The 24844-nt window shown below is 41.1% G+C and overlaps 3 protein-coding genes across 3 annotated transcripts; 2 read left to right on the top strand and 1 right to left on the bottom strand.

The window, feature by feature from the left end:
• The first annotated feature begins 694 nt into the window (after positions 1-694).
• Positions 695-1174, top strand: LOC102717606 (RING-H2 finger protein ATL2-like). Its single transcript, XM_006651295.3, has one exon. The coding sequence runs from the start codon at positions 695-697 to the stop codon at positions 1172-1174; it is 480 nt and encodes a 159-aa protein (XP_006651358.3).
• A 7644-nt stretch (positions 1175-8818) lies between these two features.
• Positions 8819-14755, bottom strand: LOC102717886 (sucrose synthase 4). Its single transcript, XM_040521738.1, has 15 exons — positions 14586-14755; positions 14370-14496; positions 14102-14253; positions 13033-13225; positions 12817-12935; positions 12222-12438; positions 11981-12076; positions 11606-11779; positions 11264-11380; positions 11021-11187; positions 10595-10819; positions 9972-10293; positions 9626-9870; positions 9390-9528; positions 8819-9158 (listed from the first exon to the last, which is right to left on the bottom strand). Exons 1-15 carry the CDS (start codon positions 14681-14683, stop codon positions 9120-9122), a joined length of 2430 nt encoding a protein of 809 aa, XP_040377672.1. The 5' UTR covers positions 14684-14755; the 3' UTR covers positions 8819-9119.
• Positions 14756-20167: 5412 nt separating this feature from the next.
• LOC102705054 (spidroin-2) lies at positions 20168-22099 on the top strand. The gene is made up of 2 exons (XM_006649996.3): positions 20168-21591; positions 21690-22099. Exons 1-2 carry the CDS (start codon positions 20302-20304, stop codon positions 21861-21863), a joined length of 1464 nt encoding a protein of 487 aa, XP_006650059.1. The 5' UTR covers positions 20168-20301; the 3' UTR covers positions 21864-22099.
• Positions 22100-24844: the final 2745 nt, after the last annotated feature.

The raw sequence follows: 24844 nt of genomic DNA on the forward strand, positions 1-24844 counted from the left end.
TAATGTAATACTTTCTATCTTGTCTAGATTCATATGAATACTAACGAATCTAGACATATATATGTATATATATATGTGTATATATATATATATATATATATATTATCAATTGATGAATTTAGTCAATACTAAAATGTCTTATAATATAAAATGGAGGTATTACTATTTTACCGAAAAGATTAGGGACATATGCAAGAAGTTGACTCTTTATTAAAAAGGAAGAAGAAGAAGAACTACTCTGTGGCTGATCGGAACGTGGACGGTAATCCATCTTACTACATGCATGATCTAATCTAGACTCGTTTAATTAAGCGAAACAGCTAGAGCTTGTCATGACCTCACACACTTGCGCACATTTTTCCTGTCGTCGCGTGCAGAAGACTCGGAAGAGAAAATTATTATTTTTTTGCTGCCGATCGAATATGTTTGTTGCTATCTTTATTCCAGTCAGTAAATTATGCCACTGCTCAAGATAATATATTTTAAGACAAAATAGTCATGAGAAGCTAGCACATAAGTAGTACTACGTAGTAAATTAACTTAGGACAAAATTAATTGTGATGAGGAGCTAAGCTAGCAGCAAGCACATCTTAAATACAAGTGCCACGTACAGCGAAGCAAGCATCGCCATTGATCTCCACGCATGTTCATGTCGAGCTCGAGCTCGAGCTCCCAAATGGATTCGCCTCAGATGATGTCCCTGGGCGGCGACCTCAAGTTCCGCGCGTACGCGGCGCTCGCGGCGGTCGGCGTCGTGGCCGTGCTCGCCGTCTGCTTCTGGCGCCTCTACAGGCTCACTGTGTCCGCGCGCCCGCAGGACATGTTGCCGTCCGTCGTCTCCGTCGCCGGCTCCTCCTCCCCCGCCGCCGGCAAGGGCGAGGCGGCGCTCAGGCGGTGGGACATCTCGGCGCTGCCGGTGTTCGTCCACGTCGTCGGCGGCGAGGCGGCGGTGGAGTGCGCGGTGTGCCTGGCGGAGGTGAGGGACGGCGAGAGGGGCCGCCTCCTGCCCCGGTGCGGCCACCGGTTCCACGTCGAGTGCATCGACCGGTGGTTCCGGGCGAACTCGACGTGCCCGCTCTGCCGCGTCGCCGCCGTCGGCGACCCGGCCGCCGAGGAGGCGCGCAAGGGCGACGCGGTGGTGGTGGGTGTCCCGGCGATTGTGGTGCAAGGTTGAACACGCCTGATTAATTAGGTCATGCCTTCATGCCATGAGCATCTGCGTATAGACCATGCAAGATCTTCCATTTGTTCGTTGGAAAGTTCATGGCTTCGCAAGTAAAATATAGTACTTAGAACTAAATGAAACATCACTTTTGCTATTAATCAAACGTTTTCTTCTGTCGAACATGCACGTAATGCAGGGGCTTAAAGAGAGGAGGCATGTATGAGATTTTTGACTTGCGTACAGTGCATGTCTTCAGATTATCATTCAACGGCAGCAACCGGATTTGATTGATGGAATTAAAATTTTCAAATGTTTGATCAATAGGCGGACCCATGAAACATTGTTTGACATATCTGCTGGACAGATCACCTATTCACAAGTACTTGACACACCTAGGTGGGAGTACGGATGGCCATATGGCCCGAGGCCCGAGCATGGCCATTTGGCCCGGCCCAGCACAACGGGGATCGGACCCGTGCCGGCCCGCCCAACCGTTTGGCCGTGCCTGGGCCGCTGCCTTGGCACGTGGGCCGGCCCAGCACAGTCCGTAGATGCAAAAGAAAAATTAAAAGACCTAAATAGACTTAATTTAGTTATATAAGGCTTAGCCTAAAATAGGAGGTATGCAAAATAGACTTATTTTAGCTATAAAAGACACAACCTAAAGAAGAGGGAGGAAAAATAGACCTATTCGTGTAGCACAAAGAGGTAAGGGCGGAATTGTAGACTTATTTATGCTTCAGCCCATCGTGCTTACGGGCCAGGCCGACACGGTCCGAGACTTATTGGGTCGTGCCTAGGCGGTCGGTGTAGCCCGTGGGTTGGCATGGCATGCCCTAGTGTGGTTATTGGGCCGTGCCGATCCAACGGGAGTAGGCACGAGCACGAGCGTGCTTGGACCGTGCCGAGCCGGATGGCCACCTATAGGTGGGAGCATCTTACTACATGTTCGGCCTTCTTTTATTTATAGGAATTCTTTGAAGCACATGATTTTGAAAACAAAATAAATAGAGAAAATGCAGGATTTGAGTGTCATATCAACCCAAATTTTATGGATTAGAAAAACACATGAAAATTATAGAAATAGCTGTTTGAATCGAGTATAGAAAAAATACAGGAATTAGAAGAGAAATAAAGACACATATGAATATTTCCTAGAGGTTGGACATCATGTTGAAAATCCTTCAAAATTCATATGTTTTGAGGCATTCGTATGAATTTTAAAGGAGTTTGGAAGAGGCATTTATTTGTTCCAAATGATCATATAACATTTTTTTCATAGGAAACTAATCCTTCAAAATTCCCCTAAAATTCATTTGTTTCAAAAGAGCCCTAAGATTCTTGTTCCTATAGGATTTTACACCGTAAGTTGGAGGAAATTTTCCTCTTGAAATCATCATTTCACACGAGAAACAAACGAAATGAACATCTAAACCCTAGGATATTTCATGATTTACCGTTCTTAGATGTGCTAATTAACCATGTGTCTATGATACGTAGGTATTAGCAGGGGCGGAACCAGGCGTGGGACAGCTTGGGCTCGAGCCCCACACCTGGTTGAAAAAACACATTAGGAAAATACTAAATTTAGTTAAAATTTATCTATATATATAATTGTTAAACCCTAGGCTTAAAAATTTCGTGATTCCGCCACCGGGTATTACTGTAGGCCGTTCTTTTCTATTAGATGTGAATTGGATTGAGACAAATGGCAGATCAATGCATAGTTGTTGTTCTTATGTTTTCAGATCAATGCAACGTATAATCTGATCTCATGGATAAAACATGGCAGGTTTTATAGACTTCTAAGTATTCCTTCTCCTATGAAATTCTTATACCCATTAAACAACTACTTTCACAACTTTCATGTATTTTACAATCCTCAGTTTTGCAGTTGTATTCCTATAGGATTCCTGTTTTTTTTTCTGTTCATATGTTTTATCTATCATGCACTCCTATGTAACACTAAAATTCTAGTCTCATATTGCACGGACGCTGATTTCCCGATATTAAATTCTGGGGAAAATGTACAGATTATTGTTTGCTTCCTTCCCCCGGAGATCCTTACATTCTGAACTCTTGGAACAATCTTCTCACTCTAGAAATCTAGCAAAGCAGGGTAATGGATTAACATTAGAAAGTTTCAATATAGAAGCTGGAACTAGAAAGGGTTAAAAAAGCAATATTTCCAATCAAGAGCCATACTGTTGTATGAGAAAATGGTCTAATTTCGATCATCTAGCATTCACTACTGTATATGGAAGATTTCTAGGCACAGAAATTTTCTGCCATTTTCAAAAGACTAGTTAGTACTTAATAGCTGCATAAATTCGGGAAAAATATCATTCCAAGCACGGCTATATTAGTTTCTATTAAACTCCAAATAATTGCATTTTGCATTTAACCTGATCATTTCCCACATTGTACCGCTAAACCTTCATTTTCAATATCTATCAATTTAATTGCTAGCAATTTCAAGATTGTTTTAGGGTTTCTTTTTCAAATCCTTTTTACAGCTCACTTTTCATGATGCCTGTGAAAACAAGTAAAAACAATACCCAAAAAATCTCCTAAAAATCAAAATTAGTCTCAACTTGCAAACTATGCCAAGCAGTTACTAGTATGTGCGTATTATCTGCCCCATTATTGAAACTTGAAAGCATCTTGGCTTCATTTCGTCTAAAACCTTATATGTATGGTTGACATGACTTGATCAAAAGGGGGAAAATTAACGATTTGCCACTCTTACAAGTGCAATTAATCTCATGTATCTGTGACATAATGTTTCTGCTTCCACCCAACAAAAAGTATGGACACTATTAGTATGTGCATATTATCTGCCCCATTTGAAACTTGAAAGCATCTTGGCTTCATTTCGTCTAAAACCTGATATGTATGGTTGACATGACTTGATCAAAAAGGGGGAAATTAATGATTTGCTACTTTTATAAGTGCAATTAATCTCATGTGTCTGTGACCTGTAAACCCGAATCCATATGTCATAAACACGTGAGAGTGACAAAAAGTTAAGGTCACTCGTAAGAATGGCAAATAGTTATTTTAACGAGAACCGAGGCCTCGTAAAGGTCCTATAATATATCTTCTCATTATCTTGCGATGATCATATGTAGATACTTTGATCCCTTCAACCAAAAGAAAAGGTTCTATATTAGTTTCTTGTTGCTCATAAGTGAAACCCAATTTTGGTTCAAAAAATAAGTGAACCCCGAACCCAGGCAGATGGGGTCCTTTCTTTTTCTTCTGCCAGCACCAAAAACTGTGGGACAGAAATGTTATCTTTCAACTTTTAAATAATAAAAAGAACCAAATCCTTAAGCTGAAATATCAAATAAGGACCTCGCCACTTCTGTTGTCCTGTTCTCAGTCCATGATTCCTAAGAATAAGTTAGGAATCTACCTAAATGTCCTTTAAAATCAAAATTAGCTTCGACTTGGAGGCTATGCCAAAGCAGTTCTCTAAAGAATGTGTTAATTATCTGTAGCGTTATTGAAAGCATCTCTAACCCAATGTTTGATTGTTTGGGTTTTATATGTAAAAAGCCAAACGACATATTTGCAAACGAAAAATAAATTATGAATAAAACTTTTATATACGTAACAGTCTAAAATCCAATTCTGAAAAATAAACTTAGGTGAAAAAACTCAAAATCAACTCTAAATTTAGGCCCTGTTTAGTTCAAAAACATCACATCGAATATTTGGACATCTAAATAAAGCATTAAATATACATGAACATTAAAACTAATTACGCAGTTATGAGAAAAATCGTGAGATGAATATTTTGAGCCTAATTAGTACATGATTAGCCATAAGTGCTACAATAACCAATATATGCTAATGACGGATTAATTAGACTCAAAAGATTGTCTCGCGGTTTCAGGCAGAATCTAAAATTTATTTTGTAATTAGACTATGTTTAATATTTCAAATGTTTAACCGTATGCGTTGATGTGACATATCTCCTAATAAATTTTGCGAACTAAACATAGCCTTAAGGTTGAAAATTTAATTTTTGGTTTATAAGCATATGCATAAGCGAAAGATGGAAATTTTCTAAGAGAACCTAGACCTTTCAAGGGTCCTAATATAACTTCCTTCTCTCTTGCCAGGATTATATGCAGATATTTTAATACCTTCAAGCAAAAATTTACAAGTTTGATATTAATTAGTTTCTTGTCTCTCATCATTATGTGAAGCCTGGACCCACTTGTGATGCAGTCCTTTCTTTTTCTTCTGCCACCACCAAAAACATAGGAACATAAATGTTATCTTTGAACTTTGGAACAATAGAAAGTACCAAATCCTTAAGCTGAAATACCAAATAAGGACTTCACTTCAATCTAAACATATACTACTAAAATATCATATTAGAAGTAAGGACAAATTCTGCAATGCAGCTAGCTGTGTGCTTTGACTTAAGCTCCACAGATAGATCGAATAATACAACTTGAAGCTAGAGAGAGATAAAATTATCAAGAAAGAGAACATGAAAGAAGTCAAAAGAACCATTCCATCGATGGTGCGGCAATTAAGAAGTACAGAGGAAAATCGCCAAGAATGTCGTCACAGCATCTTTTCTTGAGTGCTTTGACTTATGCTCAGTTCCCGTCCTTCGACGCCGAAGCGGACTAGTGCGCCCCCGCCTCCGCCGCCGCTTCCGCTTCCGCTTCCCGTGCCTATCGGATGAGTTGGATCAGTCAGATGGCTGTGTATCGCCCCAAGCGTATTTCGAGATGGACTCTATAAACTAAATTTAAATTTTATTTTATGGTAAAATTTAATTTATTTTATTAAAGCTAATACTTTCTCCGTTTTATAATCTAAGATTTTATAGTTAGATTCATATGGATAGCAATGAATCTAGACATATATATATTTATCCATTAATAAATTTAAATAAGTTTAAAAAGTTTTATAATATAAAACAGAGAAACAAAGTACTAAACTACCTAGACAGTTCGTGGCAGTGGAAATAAATACTAATCGATAATGGTTTTTTTTTGAAAAAAATCCCACAACCGTGAATAGCAATAGAAAATGAGCTCTTTCTGCAAAAGAAAGCATATATATGATTGGAAAATAAGGATGAATGGATGGAAAGCATATATATGATTGGAAAATAAGAATGAATGGATGGCTGACTAGGAATATACTATAATTTAAAGGTATTTTTGGTGGGTGGAAAATTATTTTTTTACCCTGTTAGACAAACATGCCTTGAGGGGTTATTCTGCAAAATTCTAGTAGAACCTTGAATAGTTTTGGCTGCACAGCTTTAGCGGGCTTTTTTTTCGAGCTAGTTTAGCCGGCCATAGTAATTTGGGTTACCATGAATGGCGATTGAAATTGTTCTTTTTCTAGATAAACATACAGCTATTTAATGATATCAATATAAAGGAGGATATTCACTTTGAAGGGCTTTCTAGAAGATGTCGAGCCACTGACAAGGCAACATCCAGGTCCTCGTCTTGTAACTTTTTGCTTAAAAACGTCAAAGGTATATTTATAAAAAAATTATAATATATGTATTTTAAATGATCTAAAAGCAAATGCTGAAAATTAAAATATGATAAGAAAATCTCAAAATCAACATAAAATTTAAGATTAAAAATTTTAAATTTTGGCTTATAATCATAAGCTGAAGCTAGAAGATGGGGCACTAAATTAATACTATGTTTTTTTAAAAAATATAAGACCACTGCTTTTTAAACCGGTTTATAAAAAAAAGACAACTTTACAGTATTTAAGAAGGTATTAGGTGGATCACTTTTTTCTATGTAAATTTTAGTATTTCTTAATACCTTATATCAAATTTTATACTAAAATTTTAATAACTTTTGTTACCTACTCAAAGACCGTAAAATTGCACGCTAAATGAACCACTCACTTGGTCCCACTATGGTAGGCCCGATGGTGCTGAAGGTGGAAGCCAAAGCTCCGATGCAATCGAAGCAGAGGTGTGAGCACTCATGCGTAATCCTAACACTGTTGGAGACACCACCATCTTGGCATGGAAGGCATGAGCAGTCTAAGCTGAGGGTGGAGCTTTAATGAGATGGAAAAGGTAGCGATGACCAAAGTCAAGAAGATGAAGCCCGTCAAGAGTAGTGACAACGGGAAAAGGAGATTAGAGCCTAGGGGAAGAGGAAATAGGTGATGAAACAAGAACAAGCCTAACAAAAATGGGTTCTTTTTAGGCCTTGTTTAGTTTGTAAAAATTTTTTGCAAAAACATCCTATCAAGTTTTTGACACATATTTAAAATATTAAACGTAGTCTAATTGCAAAACAAATTTCAGATTCCGTCTGAAAACCGCGAGACGTATCTTTTGAGTCTAATTAATCCGTCATTAACACATGTTGCGTACTGTAGCACTTAAGGCTAATCATGTCCTAATTAGGCTCAAAAGATTCGTCTCACGATTTGCCCCGTAACTGTGTAATTAGTTTTAATGTTCATGTATATTTAATGTTTCATTTAGATGTCCAAAGATTCGATGTGATGTTTTTTGGAAAAAATTTTGGGAACTAAACATGACCTTATTGTTACTAGCTAAATGTCCGAAGAAATACAAATTATACACATGCCAGTATTAAATGAAGGGTTTTTTATCATTCTTGAGAAGTAACTCAAAGTACGAAAAATTTTAAGGTATTAAACTTTTACAAATAAAAAATATGGTATGTTAAAATACTTTTTCAAAGATGATAAGAAAAGCTCTTAAATGAAAGAGTCATCCACCCACGACTAAGCTGGTAGCTTGAGATACCATGTAATCGTGATCGTTCGATATATCGTTACAAACAGTTAGGATTTTAGTACTAACTTCATCGTAAGGTGGATAGCACAAGTGATGATTTTAGTATCTTATAGTACTAGTACCTCGTAGTACATAAGAAAGAATGAAAGTAGAATTCTAAATAAAAAATAAAACCAATATAGTATTATTTTCAAATAATATAGTTAATGGACGACATATTCACTGCCAATATCATTATTTTATTTTAAAATAGTATAGAAATATTGATATTTATCACAACAACAAAAATCAATCTACATATCAAGGAGGGAAAAAAAAGGCAAATTTACACGTAATAATACCAGTACAGCTCATACGTTGGATTGGTATTTTTATTTCTTGGTGTGGGTTGATTTTGAACGTAAAATTATGCGTAGCGTCACATTTACGTATGAATGATATCAAATTTCAAACAATTAAAATGGTGTTTAAATAAACAAGAGGACATTCCCTAGTAGGGATCAAAGTTTCTCGTCACAGCATCATGTCTTGTGTATTTTTTTTCTATCTACGTGTATTTTCTTTTGAAGATACTTAAGAGTTGCGTCCCCTTATATTTCAGATAGACGTGACATTTATGGCTACTCGCAAGAGTTTGCTGAATCTTTTACGAAGGATGTATCCTTCTTGACTGTTGGAGAATGAAGTGAAATCTCTTCTTTACAATCTGTCATGTTAAATTTGCATTGATTGAAAGAAAAACTTCCCAGCCACAAATTTCACCCAGTAATCACCCAAAAAACGAGCACGTGGCCATGTGGGGTGCACTTCATGCTTCTTCCTGAATACTTGCTATGCAGTGAAGAGGAATCCTAAGCAGGAAATGATAAGACTTTCATGGGCAAAGCTCACACCATCTTAAAAATCAGATTACATATTACACTGAAAAAACAGACTACAGCGAAGTGCTTTGTTACAGAAACAACTTTAAGACAACCAATGCCAACTACTTTAATGTACATATATAAGATGTAACTCACTTGCTGGACACACAAGTACATTCCTTTTTATTAACGGCCAAGCGGCCATCTGCTGCGCCGCCTTATTGCCTATACACTGTAAAAATCTTCCCAGCATGAAGATTTTTCTTACAGGAGTATCACGCACCAGTTTAGCACCCCGAGGACCGCCCGTTTAGTGTGCCTCGTCTACTGCAAGAGGTACAGTCTTAGCCTGCGTGAACGAAAAGGATTAGCCAATCAAAATGCAACGGTTTTACTCGGAGAAAATAATTTCTTTCAGATCAGAGTGCATAGCTCTTTCTGTTCTCTACAGGAAAAGAATATCTTAGTTGGGTTTGCATACTATGTCATTCTAGTCCAGAGCAAATGACATGTATTGGCATAGTTGGTTTTGTAACAACAGTATTTCGGTGTGCTAAGAGGGCTGAATTTTTTTTCATACCAGCTCACGGAACTTCAATATGTAGAACATCTCAAGGTAGCGCCTGGTTTCCCGCCTCTCAAGCTTCGAGGCATACTTCCAGAAGCCATAAACCCCAGCCAATGTCATCAACCTCTCAGAGTATATCTTCCATGTATACCTAATATACATCAAAGATCAGCAATTAGAGATACTACATAAGAGACATGAAAAACACCTGCACTAAAAACAGAATTCTCAGGGTTGGCAGTACTGACTTCTCATATATTCGCTGTAGGCCTCGATTAGAAATTTCATCCCAATGGTTGGGGTCTTGTTTACATTGTTCGAAGAAGTCAGCTATCAGATTTGCAGCTTGATCCGAATGATAAGGATCTATGTGGAACCCTGAAATCCCGTGCTCTATAATCTCTGCAGGTCCACCATGGACTGTTGCAAAAGTAGGGAGTCCACATGTCATGGCCTCCACAACAGTGAGACCGAATGCTTCATAGAAAGCTGGCTGTAATTGATAAGGCAAGTCAATATGTAAGTGACATGGTCTGCCCATGCCCATTCCATACGTCTTCTGATAGAACATGTAGGTTAAACTGACAACCATACCTGCACGAAGGCACCATGAGTATCACCTATGTAGCGGTAGAGCTCGCCATTGCGAGCCCTGTTTGTCTGAGCAGAGATCCAACGAAACTGCCCAAACAAGTTGTAGGTCATAATAAGTTCATGCATCTTCTCAATCTCTGCGATTTCTTCTCTGTCCTTGGATTTCTTGACATCATTATAGCCAGCAACCACAACAAGGTTTACCAGCTCCCTCAGCCTAGCGTTTTTAGCATAAGCTTCAACTAGTCCTGTTATGTTTTTAACTCTGTCAAGTCTTGCCATGGAGAAGAGAATGGGTTTTGATCGATCATCCAGATGTCCACTGCAAAACAAAAATGTTATCATCAGAAAAGAAGCAACCAGAGTCACATCTCACATGCCACCATCTAGTTTTTCATACACCCTATTAGTATCTCAAAATATATATGGATAGTGTGTAAAATATATATAGATAGTGTGTATGTTTCAGTATCTAACATTCATGATAACTTGGTGATTAAAATCTAGAAAAGGCCTGTCATCAGGCGATGAGAAGAGACTATGCCAGAAGAGTAATGCAAACAGCATCCAACTCAACCCTTGACGTTCCAAGAAAAAGAAACAAGAGAATAGAAATTACTCACATGTGTTCATCATTTTGCTCTGGGTCGTAAATCAAGTTCTCAAGTGAACCATGAAGCGAAGTGAGACGCTTGGTCTTTTCAGTGTAAGGAAAATATATAGACATGTCTGCTCCTGGAGAGACTATGTTGAACTTGGGGTCAAAAACATCAATTCCATGGACAATACGGTACAGACCAGGAAGAGTAAACGCGGTATGGCTCTCATACTGTCCAACTGTGTTTTTGCTGAAGAGAAGGACAGATATTATGAATCAGAATCCTCAAATTCTAAGAAATAACCAAGCATAACCAGTAGGTGTGTGGGCCAGATTTATTAATGAAATATACAACAATTTCACGTGCTACTATGTGTGAACAAATCAATTATCCAATAATGAAACCATGCTTGAAAAAATTGAATGGCCAAGAAGGTATAAGAGAATAAACCTGCCAGCAATTTCTTGGTATGTGCTGGTGATTATAAAATCAGCATTGTTCATTGCGATTATATCAGCTGTGAACTGACAGGAGAAATGGTACTTCTCATCATACTTCGTCCAGTATATGTCTGAGTCTGGATATTTAGTCTTCTCCAAAGCATGAGCGATATTGCACTGCAATCAATATACTGGCAACATTAGTAACTGAAAAGGTGGTGGAAACTTTTTAAGAGTATTTAACAAGGAATACCTGGGTAATTCCCATCTTGTAAGATAGCAATGATGCAACAAGATTACCATCACTGTAGTTTCCAATTATGAAATCTGGAGTACCTTGTAGTTCTGCAGCAATCTCACCAGCTGCATCCTGTAAAATAAGAACACACTATTAAATTGCTTGAGTATAGGATTGAAGTTCTAGTTGAGGAGAAGAATATTCCGTCACACTCAAGAGGAAGTTCCATATACAGAATCGGGGTTGCTAACTAGGACAGGTTACCCAAAGCTGGTATAATACAAATCAAATGCAAATGTACACCCATACAAAGTACTCACATACAGAATTGAAGCTTCTAAGATACATATAATTTACCTCTGCAAATTTCTCCAGGTAGGGCCATACATCAAATCTTGATATCCACTTCCTGAGTATCCCATTTTCATTTCTGAAGGGCACTCGTAAAATGTAAGTATGTTGTGTTCCACTTATTCTCTCAAGTCGCTGATTGCACGATGTACCTTTTGCTTCTGGTATCAGTCGAGTAACCTCAATGACATAAGAAGAAAATGGTTAGCTGGTCTCTTTTTCGTAAAAGAATCCCGACGATAACTTGCAGAGTTTACCATGCGCCGCCAGAGCATGTGAAAATAGTAATGTGCAGTAAAACAAGGTAACTGGAGCATGTACTGAACTATTTATTTATGATACTCAGATGAAAAAAATGAGTAAATAAATAGATGTACTTACAATGAGAATTTTAGGGGTGAAATCAAGGCCTTGTTTATTTAACCTAAGAACCATCTCATTCTCCAATGCACGGACTTGGTCCAATATATAGACAATCTGGAAGATGCACATAAAAATACAGCAGCATGATGCTTCAAAAGAGGAAAAAAACAATAAATGGCGATAGGAAAGGAATTTTATAGCCATGGGAAGCAAAAGATCACTGATTGTGCCCGGATAACCATTCAGTGTTTGTCAGTACCTGCCCTCCAGTATCTGGTAAGCCCAACACATTGGCTTGGCCAAAGTATCCATGAGGGGATACTACCACGACATTAAAGATCATGGGAACCCTTCCTAAGAAAGTCTCAAGAGTTGATGGATCAGGCGCTTGGAGCACATCCAGAAGGAGATGTATCATCTCCAAGACATATCCAGCTGTATCGCCCCAACCCTTCTCCAATCCCCATTCTTGAAACCTGAATGTTGCAGGCAAAAAATATACTTATGTTTAAAGGCATTCTTCCACGATCTGGTTTGCACTATAAAAGGCACACTTTATGAAAAATCTGTGAACAATGTGATAAATACAATGTATACCGTGAATCATTTTTCAGTGATGTGAATTCATGTATGCAAGACATGTCAAAGCATGTCTCTCCACATATGACCAACATACAGAGTTCAACCTGAGTTTACCCCTTGCCAATAGCCTTGTTGGCTAAAAAGTCGTTTACCCTTTAGAAAAGCTCAAAGCATATTCTAATTGAAAAAAAAAACATCTGAGTTGCACCCCTCTAGAAATATAGAATTTATGCAGAAACTCAGGCCTTGGTGTGATATGCCTCAAAACTTACTTATATGCAAACTGTGAATATGGTGTGTCAACTGGGAGTTTCGACAAGTGCTCCTCTGCTTTTGTTAGCACAGATTGAAGCCTTCCCAGACTCTGTATCCTATCATTTAGCATCATGACCTATGGAAATACACATAACAGAATTACAAAATTAACACCTAACATAAAATTTGACAAAAAGTTCTGATTGAAATTTCCACAACAGTTGCAAACTCACATGCCCCTTGTGCCGGTGCCCACGAAGGAAATCAAGTAGGGGCTCCAGGCAATCCTTGTTCCGGAACATAATTGAAGACAAGTGCCTGTTGAGAAACTGAACACCATTTCCAATTGAAGATGACCGATTCGGGCGGGGAACTGAGGCATTGAATGGCTCAAAATCAAGCTCCAGTATATATGGATCGTTGTACCTGACGTACTTAATCCAGGTTAAGAGTGGTGAAAAGAAAGTCCAAATAGGACCACGCGCTGAAATAAAATTAAAGAATAAATTTCACAAAACCAAACCAAGTTGCTCAAAAGCACATGTTTTTTGGTACGTGGCATATAACCACAAGTAGTATGGTCATAGAGTTTCAGAAAACTACACTATTAAGCCATTATTATTTGATCCACTATAATTAAGAGTTATGAACTTAGATGTAAAAATTTGTTTGATTTATAAGTTTTCTGATACATCATATACATGTAGCCATTCAAGAGTAAACTTTTTTTTATTTTACTCATAGTACCACGTTAAATTGATTAATGTTGTTGTTTTTTGAAACTTTAATACCATAGTACCTAGGGTTATATGTCACGTGCCAAAATCGACGTGGTTTTGTGTAACTTAGACCATAATACCGTTTTGTGAAACCATTCTGCCTGCACAATCCAGAAGCATGTATACCAAAGTATAGCTCTAAATTTGCGATCAAGTATCTAATAACTTGGACTACCCAATTGCATATATGAACCAAGTAATAGCAGACATGACTCACGAAGGTGAAATTTGAGTATGCCACCTTTCGTCATCAGACTAAACAAACATCTCACACTCAACAGAAATTTAGCGATTCAACTTAAGCCCGTGACAGTTTCACAGTAAGAAGAGATATAAATCAACGGATCGACACCTTTCATCTCTGCCTAATTGGGGCCACAGCCAACCATCCCACTAACGATCAGCTTAACAGGGGGCAATTCAAGCAAACAGTCATGAGAAGCCGAGAACCCAAAACCCGCATGAAACCAACCATAGAAATTCCCACGAGAGCAGAGTGCAGGAGCAGGGGAGGAACACATACTGGCCGTCGACGAGTTCCTCCTTGAAGCGCAGGTACTCCGACACGGTGAACTGCTCGACGCTGAGCTCGTGCACGTTCACGCGGACGTACTCCCACACACCGGGCCGCGGCCGCACCGCGATCGCCACGAACGGCGGCAGCACGATCGCCTCCTGTGAAAAACCACGGGAAACGGAACGATATCACTCAGGATAGTCCCCCAAAAAAACACGCCGCCACGTTGGCGGACGGAGAGTTTGGAGGGCTGGATCTCCCGCGCATGGCGCACCTGGGCGGAGCGGAGGACGTCGAGGAAGGGGCCCTCGACGAGGGCGCGGCCGCCGGAGCCCTGGACCTCATCGAGCGCGTCGAGGATGTGGTGCGGCTGCAGGATTCCCTTCCCCTGGCTCACGTACCTGCCGCCGCACGCACGCACAACCAGAAGACCCCATCAGCGAGCCATTAAATTTTGGGCGCGGCGCCGGCGATCGGTGGAGGCGCTCACTTGGAGAGGAGGGCGACGAGCTCGTTGCGGTGGGCGTGGAGGGTGTCCTCGACGCGGTCGCGGATGCTCGGTGTGCGGTCGAGCTTAGGGCCGGACATGGCGGCTGCTCCGGCGCGCGGAGTGCAGCGGCGGCGGCGGTAGCGGTGGCGGTGTGCGTGACTTCGAGAGACGCGGTGCCCAGCTTTATACACTCAGCCGCGGTGTACCGTCCCGTGGACGCGTACCGCGGGGTGGTTCGCGCCGTACCGCTGATCCGGTGGAGCCCACGTCCTCGCGGGCCCCACTTTTCAGTTGGATAAGGTGCACTGGTGCAGCGCCTGTGCAGCCGCAACGGTTGTGCCGTCCGTAGGGGAGAGAAGCTATCGACGGTTTCCTTGCGTGCCGCCTGGACCGGAGAAGTGGAGAGAACTGGCGAGACGTTGCTCCACCGACGCGTGGGGCCGGCGTCAGACGTGGGCCCACGTGGTGAAGAGACGAATGGCGACCATGCCGGAGGCCTCAACGTGTCCGGCCTGCTGGACCCCGCCCAGAAAAGAAAACCTTCGTGGACGAGGGCGAAAAACCAAAACGTCGAAGCGACGAGATGGTTCTTCTTCGGTTCTAGCGGTGGCATCGTCGTTCTTCTGGCACTGGAAAGTCATCGCGGAAAGCCACTTTGACGAGAACGTGGAGGAGGCGGAGGGGAGAGGGAGACGTTACGTTCGCCGCGTGGCCGGATAATGGTGTCGCGCCGACGCGCCGTGGCCTGATTTTACTCGGACAGTAGTAGTGCACTGCGGCAGGCTACGCACAGAGGAAGGCGACGTGCGTGCTCTATCCGCGCAATACCAACCCAACCTACAAGTGTCGGGGGGGTGGCGTGGCCCTGCCGGCCCGGGCGCCTGCTTGGCCAAACCAGCGCGGCCATATGTCCACACGGTCAAATCCATTACAAGCGCGACGTGCGGACAGCCTCGCTCGCTTCGCTTCGCCGGCCGGGCCGCGCCGCCGTTGCATTCTCACGGAATCGCCGCCGGTTTTTCGGCCGAGCGGAAGATATTTTGCCCCGGCTTTATCCGTGGCGCGAGGCATATATTCCTCGCGTGATCGCTAAGTCTCCGGTTGTACTTGCACGGTTGCAGTGAGGCACATATGGATTTGCAAATCCGTCCTTTTGTTTTAAATTTAAAGTTTACTTTGATGTTTTTATTGTGATTTAATTTTTAACCTTGATTTTTTCACTGCAAACACATATAAAAATTTATTTATAAATTATTTTTTATTTTCAATTTATTTTTTCTTCAAAAACGATAATATAAGGCACTTGGTTGATTCAACTGTACAAATATAATCTGCCAATAGGACGATGGGGGTGAGATCCTCTGAAGAAGAAAATACAGATGTGCTGCAGTATTTAGCATTAGCTTGTCTTTTTAACGTTAGATCTTTAATGGATGGTCAAAAATAAAGGGCTACGGTATATCGCTACAACACCCATGAGACTAAATCGGGCACCTAAACACTGTTGATATACTATTGCTACTGACCCAAGACACTGTGCTAATTCATATCGCTGTAGCACAAGACACAAATACCATTCACGCAGTACTCTCTGAATTTACTGCAGGTCTCTGGTTGGACCAATTTGCTCCTAGCTAGATAGAGTATCATACTACCATATATTATAAACATAAATTATGGGTATAGGAGAGAAGATGAACATGGAGAGGAGGAACGACCTTTACATCAACTTGGAGAGATGAAAGAAACGGACTAATAGATTAAGGACAAATAACTAAGGTAAAATTATTATGGTATATTAAGGTAATTGTTGTATACCTTACCTCCTAATTAATGAGTAGCTTTATTTTCATCAAGAATACTTATAAGCGCTTGATAGGCTGTGTGATTTAGACTTTTATGGGGACCGTTGCCTTATAGATGTATAGGTTTTGTTCCTATGACAAGGATAAAATTAAAGGTGGCTGCTATCTCTTATATAAAATTTGCTCTTATATCATAGGTGACGATATCTATCATTATATCTGCATCATTTATTTATCGATTAAAAGTTACTGCATACGATACATCATATCTAATACGCTGGCGTACTACTGTATTACATGTGTTTTTTCGTCCATTTACAACCAATCCACTAGTCACTTTATTTCTAAATTCTTGGAGTTTCTCCTCGCTAGTTCTCGTTTCTCGTTGCTTTTTATATCCTTGGAGTTTGTATAGAGATCATCCATTACACGAGGGGTGACTCATTCTGTTTCCTTCATCTCATTCCTTCATCTTATATGGCACCTGTTTGAGTTTATGCTTATAGACCAAATGATATATTTATAAATAAAAAGGAAAAAGTACGAATTACCCCCTAAAGTATCGTGGTCGATCGAATTATCCCCTAAACCCGAAAAACAGACATCCTTTACCCTAAACTTTCAACACCGAGCAAATTACCACCCTCAACACAATCCAAAGCGGTTTTGTCCTACGTGGCCTACACGTGGCAATCTAGTCAACATTTTCTTTTTTTTAATGGTGGGGCCCACATGTCATAATCATCCCCCTCCCTCCCCCCCTCTCTCTCCCTCTCCATCTCTCTCGGAGATGGCTCGCGGCGAGGAGGAAGCAGCGGCGCGTGGAGGCGACGACGGCCAGCACCGCGGCGACCACGGGCGCGCGGCGAGGTGGGGCTGATGCGGCTCGCGGCAGCCGCGGGGCATCAGCGGCGAGGTGCGGGCGAGGAGGAGGCAGTGGGAGATTAGGGCGGCAGCGGCGCCGCTGGTGGCCCCTCCTCATCGCGTGTGCCCCCTGCGCGGCGACGGCCGTCCGCACGCCGCGCCCCCACGCGTCGCACTGCACTGCTACAGCACCTCCCACTGCCAGTGCCGCCGCAAGCCACCGCGCGCGTGCTACCTGCCCATGGCCACCGCGCCGTGCGCTGCCCCCGCTGGCTGTTGCCGCGAGCCGCCGTGCGCAGCCCGCGCGCGCTACCCGCGCGTGGCCACTGCGTCGTGCGCCGCCCCCGCCGGCTGTCGCCGCTAATGCCTCGCGGCCGCCGCAGCCCCGCCGCGCCGCGCGCCTGTGGCCACCATGCTATTGGCCGCCACCACTAGCCGCCGTCGCCTCCACGTGCTGCTGCTGCCTCCTCGCCGCGAGCCGTCGCCGCGCCGCAGACGCCCCACGACTACCGCGAGACTCCCCGCGCGCCGGCGCACGCTGCCCGCCCGCACCGGCCGTCGCCGCCTCCACGCACTGTTTCTTGGAGAGAGATGGAGAGGGAGAGAGAATGATGATTAGACATGTGGGCCTCACCATTAAAAAAATATTGACCGGATTGCCACGTCTATATCACGTAACCGCTTTAGATATTGCTGAGGGGTAATTTGTTCGGTGTTTAGGGCAAAGGATGTCTAGTTTTCGGGTTTAGGGGGTAATTCGGTCGACCGCATTATTTTAGGAGGTAATTCGTACTTTTTTTAATAAAAAATAATATATGATAAAACTTTTGTATACGTATTCTTAGCTAAAAACAAATGCTGAAAAATAGACTAGGGTAAAAACACAAAATCAATTCTAAATTTAAGGTTAAAAAATTGTTTTTTATGTTATAGGTATAAACATAATTAAAAAGAAGTGATAATCTCTTCGCTGCATTCGATCTGCAGGCCGATGTAGACATTAGATAGTTTTTTGTTCTCGTTTGACACCTGTCGAGGAGTACCGTGACAATTGATGATACCTCCAGGAGGTTTGGTCTTCGAGGCTCTCATTTTAGCGATTGAAAATGCAGTGTTTGAGTTTTGAGCGACCACGGAGTCTCAACGAACACATCATTTTTTCAACAAAAATGCCCTGATATATCAAACACCGGAATTTAGACCCATTGAAACACATGGTATATATAAAAAATGTAGAAATTGAAATAGCATGTTTTCCTTATCCTACGGGAATTGAAAACACACGCAATGGAAGAGCACACCGTGGAAAAAATTGAAGCAAATGAAAGTTTCCTAATCTCTTGCTTATTTTCTTTATAGAATTGAGCATAGGAATAAAGTCTTATGGAAAATTTCATATTATCTTCCTATGAATCAAAGGACTTATTAGGGGGAATCCTAAAAAGAATGATTAACAACAACTCATTTTACGATCCTCCGATTCAAATAAGCCCCTTACATGGATGTGCCAGATTTCACCAGCGGTAGCGGCCCATTGGGCTACAACGGGCCTCCGTCTATTTCCACGTGCGGTCAATTCAACCTTTTAAATAGGGTTAATTAGGTCGTCCCAAAGTAAGCTTCATGAATATGATTAACTAGAGTAACATGTCATCTAAAAAGTTTGAAACTAGGATAAAACACTCTTCTTTCAATACATTGTTTTATCTATTGTTGTTTTCTAGGTTACATACAAGACACAAGCTCTCTAGGTAACGATGTCGAGAAGGTTTTATCTCCATGAAACTCATGTTATCTCTTTCTTTATTAATACTTTATCACATCATCAAAAATATCTACATGGCACCCTATTTATTGCCTATGAAACTCGCATTGAGATTGACATTAGGCCCCTTTAGATGACAAAAACTTTTTGGGGGAGAAGTGTCACGTCGAATGTTTGACCGGATGCCAGAAGAGGTTTTCGGACACAAATGAAAAAACGAATTTCACGGCTAGCCTAGAAACCGTGAGACGAATCTTTTAAGCCTAATTAATTCGTCATTAGCACATGTAGATTACTGTAGTACTTATGGCTAATCATGGGCTAATTAGGCTCAAAAGTTCGTCTCAAGATTTCTTCTGGAAACTGTGCAATTAGTTTTTTTGTTTTATCTATGTTTCATACTTTATTTAGGTGTCCAAAGATTTAATGCGATGTTTTTAAGAAAACTTTTTGGTAACTAAACAAGGTCTTAGATCATGCTATTATAAAGTTGTCTATTTTAAAAAATATCATTAGTAAGAGTGTTATTACAATTTTAGAATTATTCAAAATATGTCACCGTGTACCCTTTCAATGTACTTTTTAAAATTTTTAGACCATATTACCTCCATACCGTTCACCGCATATTTCGGAACAATGTTGGAAGTGCAAAGCATAATTTAGTCTAAAAAAATTGCTAAATGCACTAAAGAGATACGTAGTGGCATTTTAAATAATTCTAAAATTAGAATGATATGCACAGTAATAACATATTTAAAAAAGACAAAATTACATGATCTAATTAATCATTTTAAATAAGGCCCAACTAGCCCGACACTGTAGACTTCTCGGCACGTAACCAACCAACCTGCCGTAATGGTATTTTCAACCCAATGACTAGAATGATATCTATAGCATTAAATAAGTTAACATATAGGATAAAAAATGATGTGGCAAGTGAATAAATGAGAAAAGAGAATAAAACCATGTCTTAGATGAGATATGGTTTCTACACAATATCCAAGATATCATGTGAGATAAGTAACATTAAATTTAAGTATGGAACAAAGAGTAGTGTTTCTCGATAATAAAAAGTTTATAAAAACCATATCTAATGTTATGGGTTGAGAATGCTCTAGTCGCACCCGCCGCAGGCCCGCAGCTTCCCTTCCTTTCCACCTCAAATCGACGAGGCACCGAAGAAACGAAAATTAAATAAAAAAACACAAATAAAGAAGGGAGAAGCCGACCACCCCCCATCGCTCCCCTTCCTCCTCGCAGATCTCCGACGCCGGCCACCACCATGAACTACTCCGGCGGCGACCGCTCCTCCTCCTCCTCCCGCCCCACCACCACCTCCTTCGACTCCTACAAGTTCGACTTCGGCGGGGTCAACTCGTCCCGCCCCCTCCGCGACCAGAGGCCGGGGGCGACGGCCGCCGCGGGGAACGCCTACGCGAAGCCGGGAGGCGTGGCTTCCGGGAACACGTGGTCGCACCAGCCCGCCAAGACGACGTCGTGGACGCACCAGCCGTCCCCCGCCGCCGCGGCGGCGACCGGATCCGGGCCCACGTCCATGGTCGGCGACATCTTCGGCCGGAGCTGGTCCTCCGCCGCGCCCTCGTCCGGCCTCGGCATCCCGCAGGCGAACAACCCAGGCCTCTTCAGCGACCTCCTTGGCTCCGCGCTCGGGTCGTCCTCCCGCGCCCAGTCGAACGCGCCGCTCAGATCTGCGGCGCCGCAGACCTCCAAGCCGGCCAATCCCAACCCTAGCACCAACAGTTCCCCTTTCTCTATGGGCGGCATGGCGAGCACGCTCCTGAAGACGACCGGGGCGCCCATGGCCTCCGGTGGCGGGTACGGTGTTGGTGGCCGTCCAATGAAGCCGGCAGGCATGGCATCGGCGGCCGCGACGCAGCCTATAGGGCAGAAGAAGGATCCGTTCGGTTCAATAGATCCCTTCGCGGCGAAGCCTGGTTCCATGAATGCTGCGAAGAAGGATAATTCCGTCAAGCCAGATCAAGGTTTTGGGGCGTTCCAGAGCATGAATTCGGGTGGAGATGCAGGATTCAGTGGCTTCCAGAGCGCTGATGCTGGATTTGGTACTTTCCAGAGTTCCGGTGCCACGAAACCTTCCAGCTTTACTCCTCCACCGGCACCGGCTCCAGCGCCTGCCCCTGCAGCTGCTTCAGTGAACTCCGGTGTAGATCACTTGGACTCGCTGTTTGCTTCGTCAACAGCTGCTCCGACTGCAGCGAGTAACGGTGGTGGCGGAGGTGACATGTTTGGTGAGATGGATGGTTGGGTGGATGTGGAGGCAGATTTTGGTACTGGTGACAGCGGTGGCACAACCACAGAGCTCGAGGGGCTCCCACCGCCACCGTCTGGGTTGACAGCATCTGGTGCTAAGGCCAAAGGGATGGATAATTACAAGGGCGGGCAGTATGCTGATGCTATCAAGTGGCTGTCATGGGCTGTTGTACTCATTGAGAAGTCTGGGAAGGATGCTGACATTGTAGAGGTGTTGTCATCACGGGCTTCATCTTACAAGGAGGTTGGCGAGTACAAGAAGGCAATTGCCGACTGTTCAAAGGTATTTGCAATGACTTAGTGTTACCTGTTAACTGGCAATATATTAGGAGGTGTTTCCATGTCTTACCGTGTTTGTTTTATGTTTTCTGTCTTGTGCAGGTACTAGAAAAGGATAAGGAAAATGTCTCCGTTCTTGTGCAGCGTGCTCTCCTATACGAGAGCTCTGAAAAATACAGGCTTGGGGCAGATGACCTGCGTTTGGTTCTGAAAATTGATCCCGGGAATAGGCTTGCCAGGAGTATGATCCATCGTCTGAACAAGATGGCTGACTAGACATGTTTTGCTAGTGCTTTGTGTACAACCACTGTAATCCACCTTGACACGAGATCTGTGAGTTATTTTGAATTGCTTTACTATACTTGTGGTTTTGGGGGAATAATTTGCCAATATGTTGTTATGAACCATGGGATTACATCTTTACATACAGTATATTCTTTCAATTGTATAATCATATATTGTATCAAGCTTGCTTTTAAAAATTACTACTTTATGGCTTGACTGTTCCAACCTTCATCATGGTTGGATGGTAAGCATGTGATGTTATGGTTTCTCACAACATAACAGTAATTGGTATATTGGAACCGGTACAACCTTTAGGTAAACTAGTTCTACAATTTTAGAAACAGTTCTCTTACATAGATGGTGGCATTTCACACCTTGATGAATATTTAAAACTTGTCTTAAAATGCTCATCAGGATTCTTTTGGACTTGGATATCTGAGTGCTAAATTGGAAGTTTGAACGTAGGCATCTAATTCTAAGCAGGACATCTCGTTGAACCTTCACATGCTATTATTATACTTGAGCACATACAAGCTAATGTTGCGCATTTCTAATTCTTCTTGCTAACTGATAGCTATTTCTAGTAATTTTATTTGTGGTTTCATTTAAGCTATAGATAATGAATATATAATATTTGATTTGTTAGAACAAGGAAGCTGTAGCTTCAATGTTTTTAACTATCCTTGATATTTCATAGCGGGCCAATTTCCCACCAGTCACATAAATACTGATTGCAAAAAGGGGAACTGCTGTTTCATAATTAAAAGGTGCTTTCCAAGTACAATGAAAATGTGATCTGCTTTGTCCTTTATCTCATTAATCAGGGCAAATGCTTGCTCTGCTAGATTATGGGCCTGTTTGGGGGTGCTTTTGGCAGCTGCAACTTCTCATAGAATCTCTAGAAGTCAGAAGACAGAAACGCTCTCAACCAGCACTCGGCTTCTGAGAATTTGATGTTGTATAATTTAGAAAATGAACTAGACAGGAACTGGAAAACCTAACATTTTCATATTCTGATTAGCTGGCTTCTCACTAGTTGTTTCTCCAAATCTTAAACTCGCTAAGCTGGCCCTAGGTTAGGTTTCCCACCGTTTGTCTGCAAACGTCTAATTTAATTGCTATGCCTGTATTTGTTTGCTCGGAGAGTTGTCTTGGTAGAGCCCAGCTTTTCTAAAGTTCTAACCAAGCATTTAAAGGTGTGAATTAAATCAGCTACTATGATTGTAGTGTGCGTATGTAATTTGCTTCTGGCTTTCATTGATTGGTATAAGTATGCAATCTATGCATGTTCAACAGAACAAATTCATGGAATACGCTGTGGATATTTGCAGCAGCAGCTTGTCAGACCTTTGTAATTGCAATATTGTAGCCTAATGTTGCTTCCTATTGCATTCTGACATTGTTGAATTAGTTGTTTTTATTTATATTTTAAATTTATTTACCCGGCAGCTGTTGGATGGCACTTCAGATATGCTGTGATGCTTTTCGTCCATAAGAGCAGCCAAGGTGCATAGATAAGAAAAAAATGTATGGGATGGATGCTATACATCGGAGGGAGTGTTAAGCTAAATTTTCTAAGCACTCATTGTTTATTTAGCAACTAGTGCTAAGATTGAAAAAATATTTTAGCTAAATATTTAATGTTGCATGATGGATAAAGGTGAGAAGAATAATATCTTTTTATCTTAGTGGGTCTCACCTTAGTCTAAGCTATATGAGTCTAAACATTATAGTACACTTAACCAAGCTAACACCTCATGACATGTTCATTCTTAACACTTACTAAGAAAATATACACTAAAGATGCCTTACGACCATAAGTCCATAGCACGGTTGAATATGAAGGTTGGAAATTATTGTTATTATTTTAACATTTTTATCTATTAATTTAAAAACACTTTCAACACTTGCTACTCCCACTTGTGTGGCTGTGGACAAAAAAAGGCTTAGATCTAGAAATTAGTTGGTGAAGACTTTAGTTTTAAAATTAAAAAAGGGTCAGATAATTTTTAAAAAAATGAAGGTTGGTTAGCCATCATGGCTTCTCCACATTCTTTGTTTGTCTGTTTTATTCTCTGGCTGAAGATGATATTTATGCCCTTAACTGTTTCGGTTTGGCATGGAATACTTTTTTTATTCGAGCAACTTTTGATTACGGTTGGTCATTTGTCTTATTCAATATTTTTTATAAATATATATAGAATAATAAATCATGTTTAAAGTATCTTTAATGGTAAAACAAATCATAATAAAATAATTAATAATTATGTAAAATTTTTAAATAAGATAAATTAACGTGAATCCAAAAGGAAAAAATGTACATTTACACCCTTGAACTATTTCATTTAAACTTAACCTCATGAACTTGGCTTGGTTCAGAAAGACGAGGTTTGGGCTCGACCGCTCGGTTCATTTAGCTTTTGGGCCGAACCAAGCCATTTGAGATCGAACTAAGCGCACGAGTCCGAGGTTTTGTCTCACCCCCTAGTTACATGACTAGCATCGTGACAAAACGAGTTCTAACGGGTGATTGTTTGGTTTTTTAATAAAAAATTAAACGGTATATTGTAAAGGAAAATAATTTATGAATAAATTTTTTATGTATTATTATCTAAAAACTAATGTTGAAAAATAAACTTTGGTAAAAAAACCTTAAAATCAATTTTAAATTTAAAGTTAAAAATTTAAATTTTGATTCATACGCATAAGCGAAAAGAAGGGTTGTAAGCTTTTCTCAAACCTGTAAAGATTAATGGCAGTCATATTTTTTCATTTCTGCTTATTCTTATAAGCCAAAAAGTTAAATTTTTAACCTTAAATTTATTAGCCAAAATTTTAAATTTTTAACCTTAAATTTATTATAGATTTTAGAGTTTTTTAATTATAGTTTATTTTTCGGTCTTAGTTTTTAAATCGTCAAGAGCATATATAAATATTTTATTCACAAATTATTTTTATTTGTACATAGTAAC

The sequence above is a fragment of the Oryza brachyantha genome, chromosome 3 (genome assembly GCF_000231095.2).
Source record: "Oryza brachyantha chromosome 3, ObraRS2, whole genome shotgun sequence".
In the NCBI taxonomy this organism is placed as follows: Eukaryota; Viridiplantae; Streptophyta; class Magnoliopsida; order Poales; family Poaceae; genus Oryza; species Oryza brachyantha.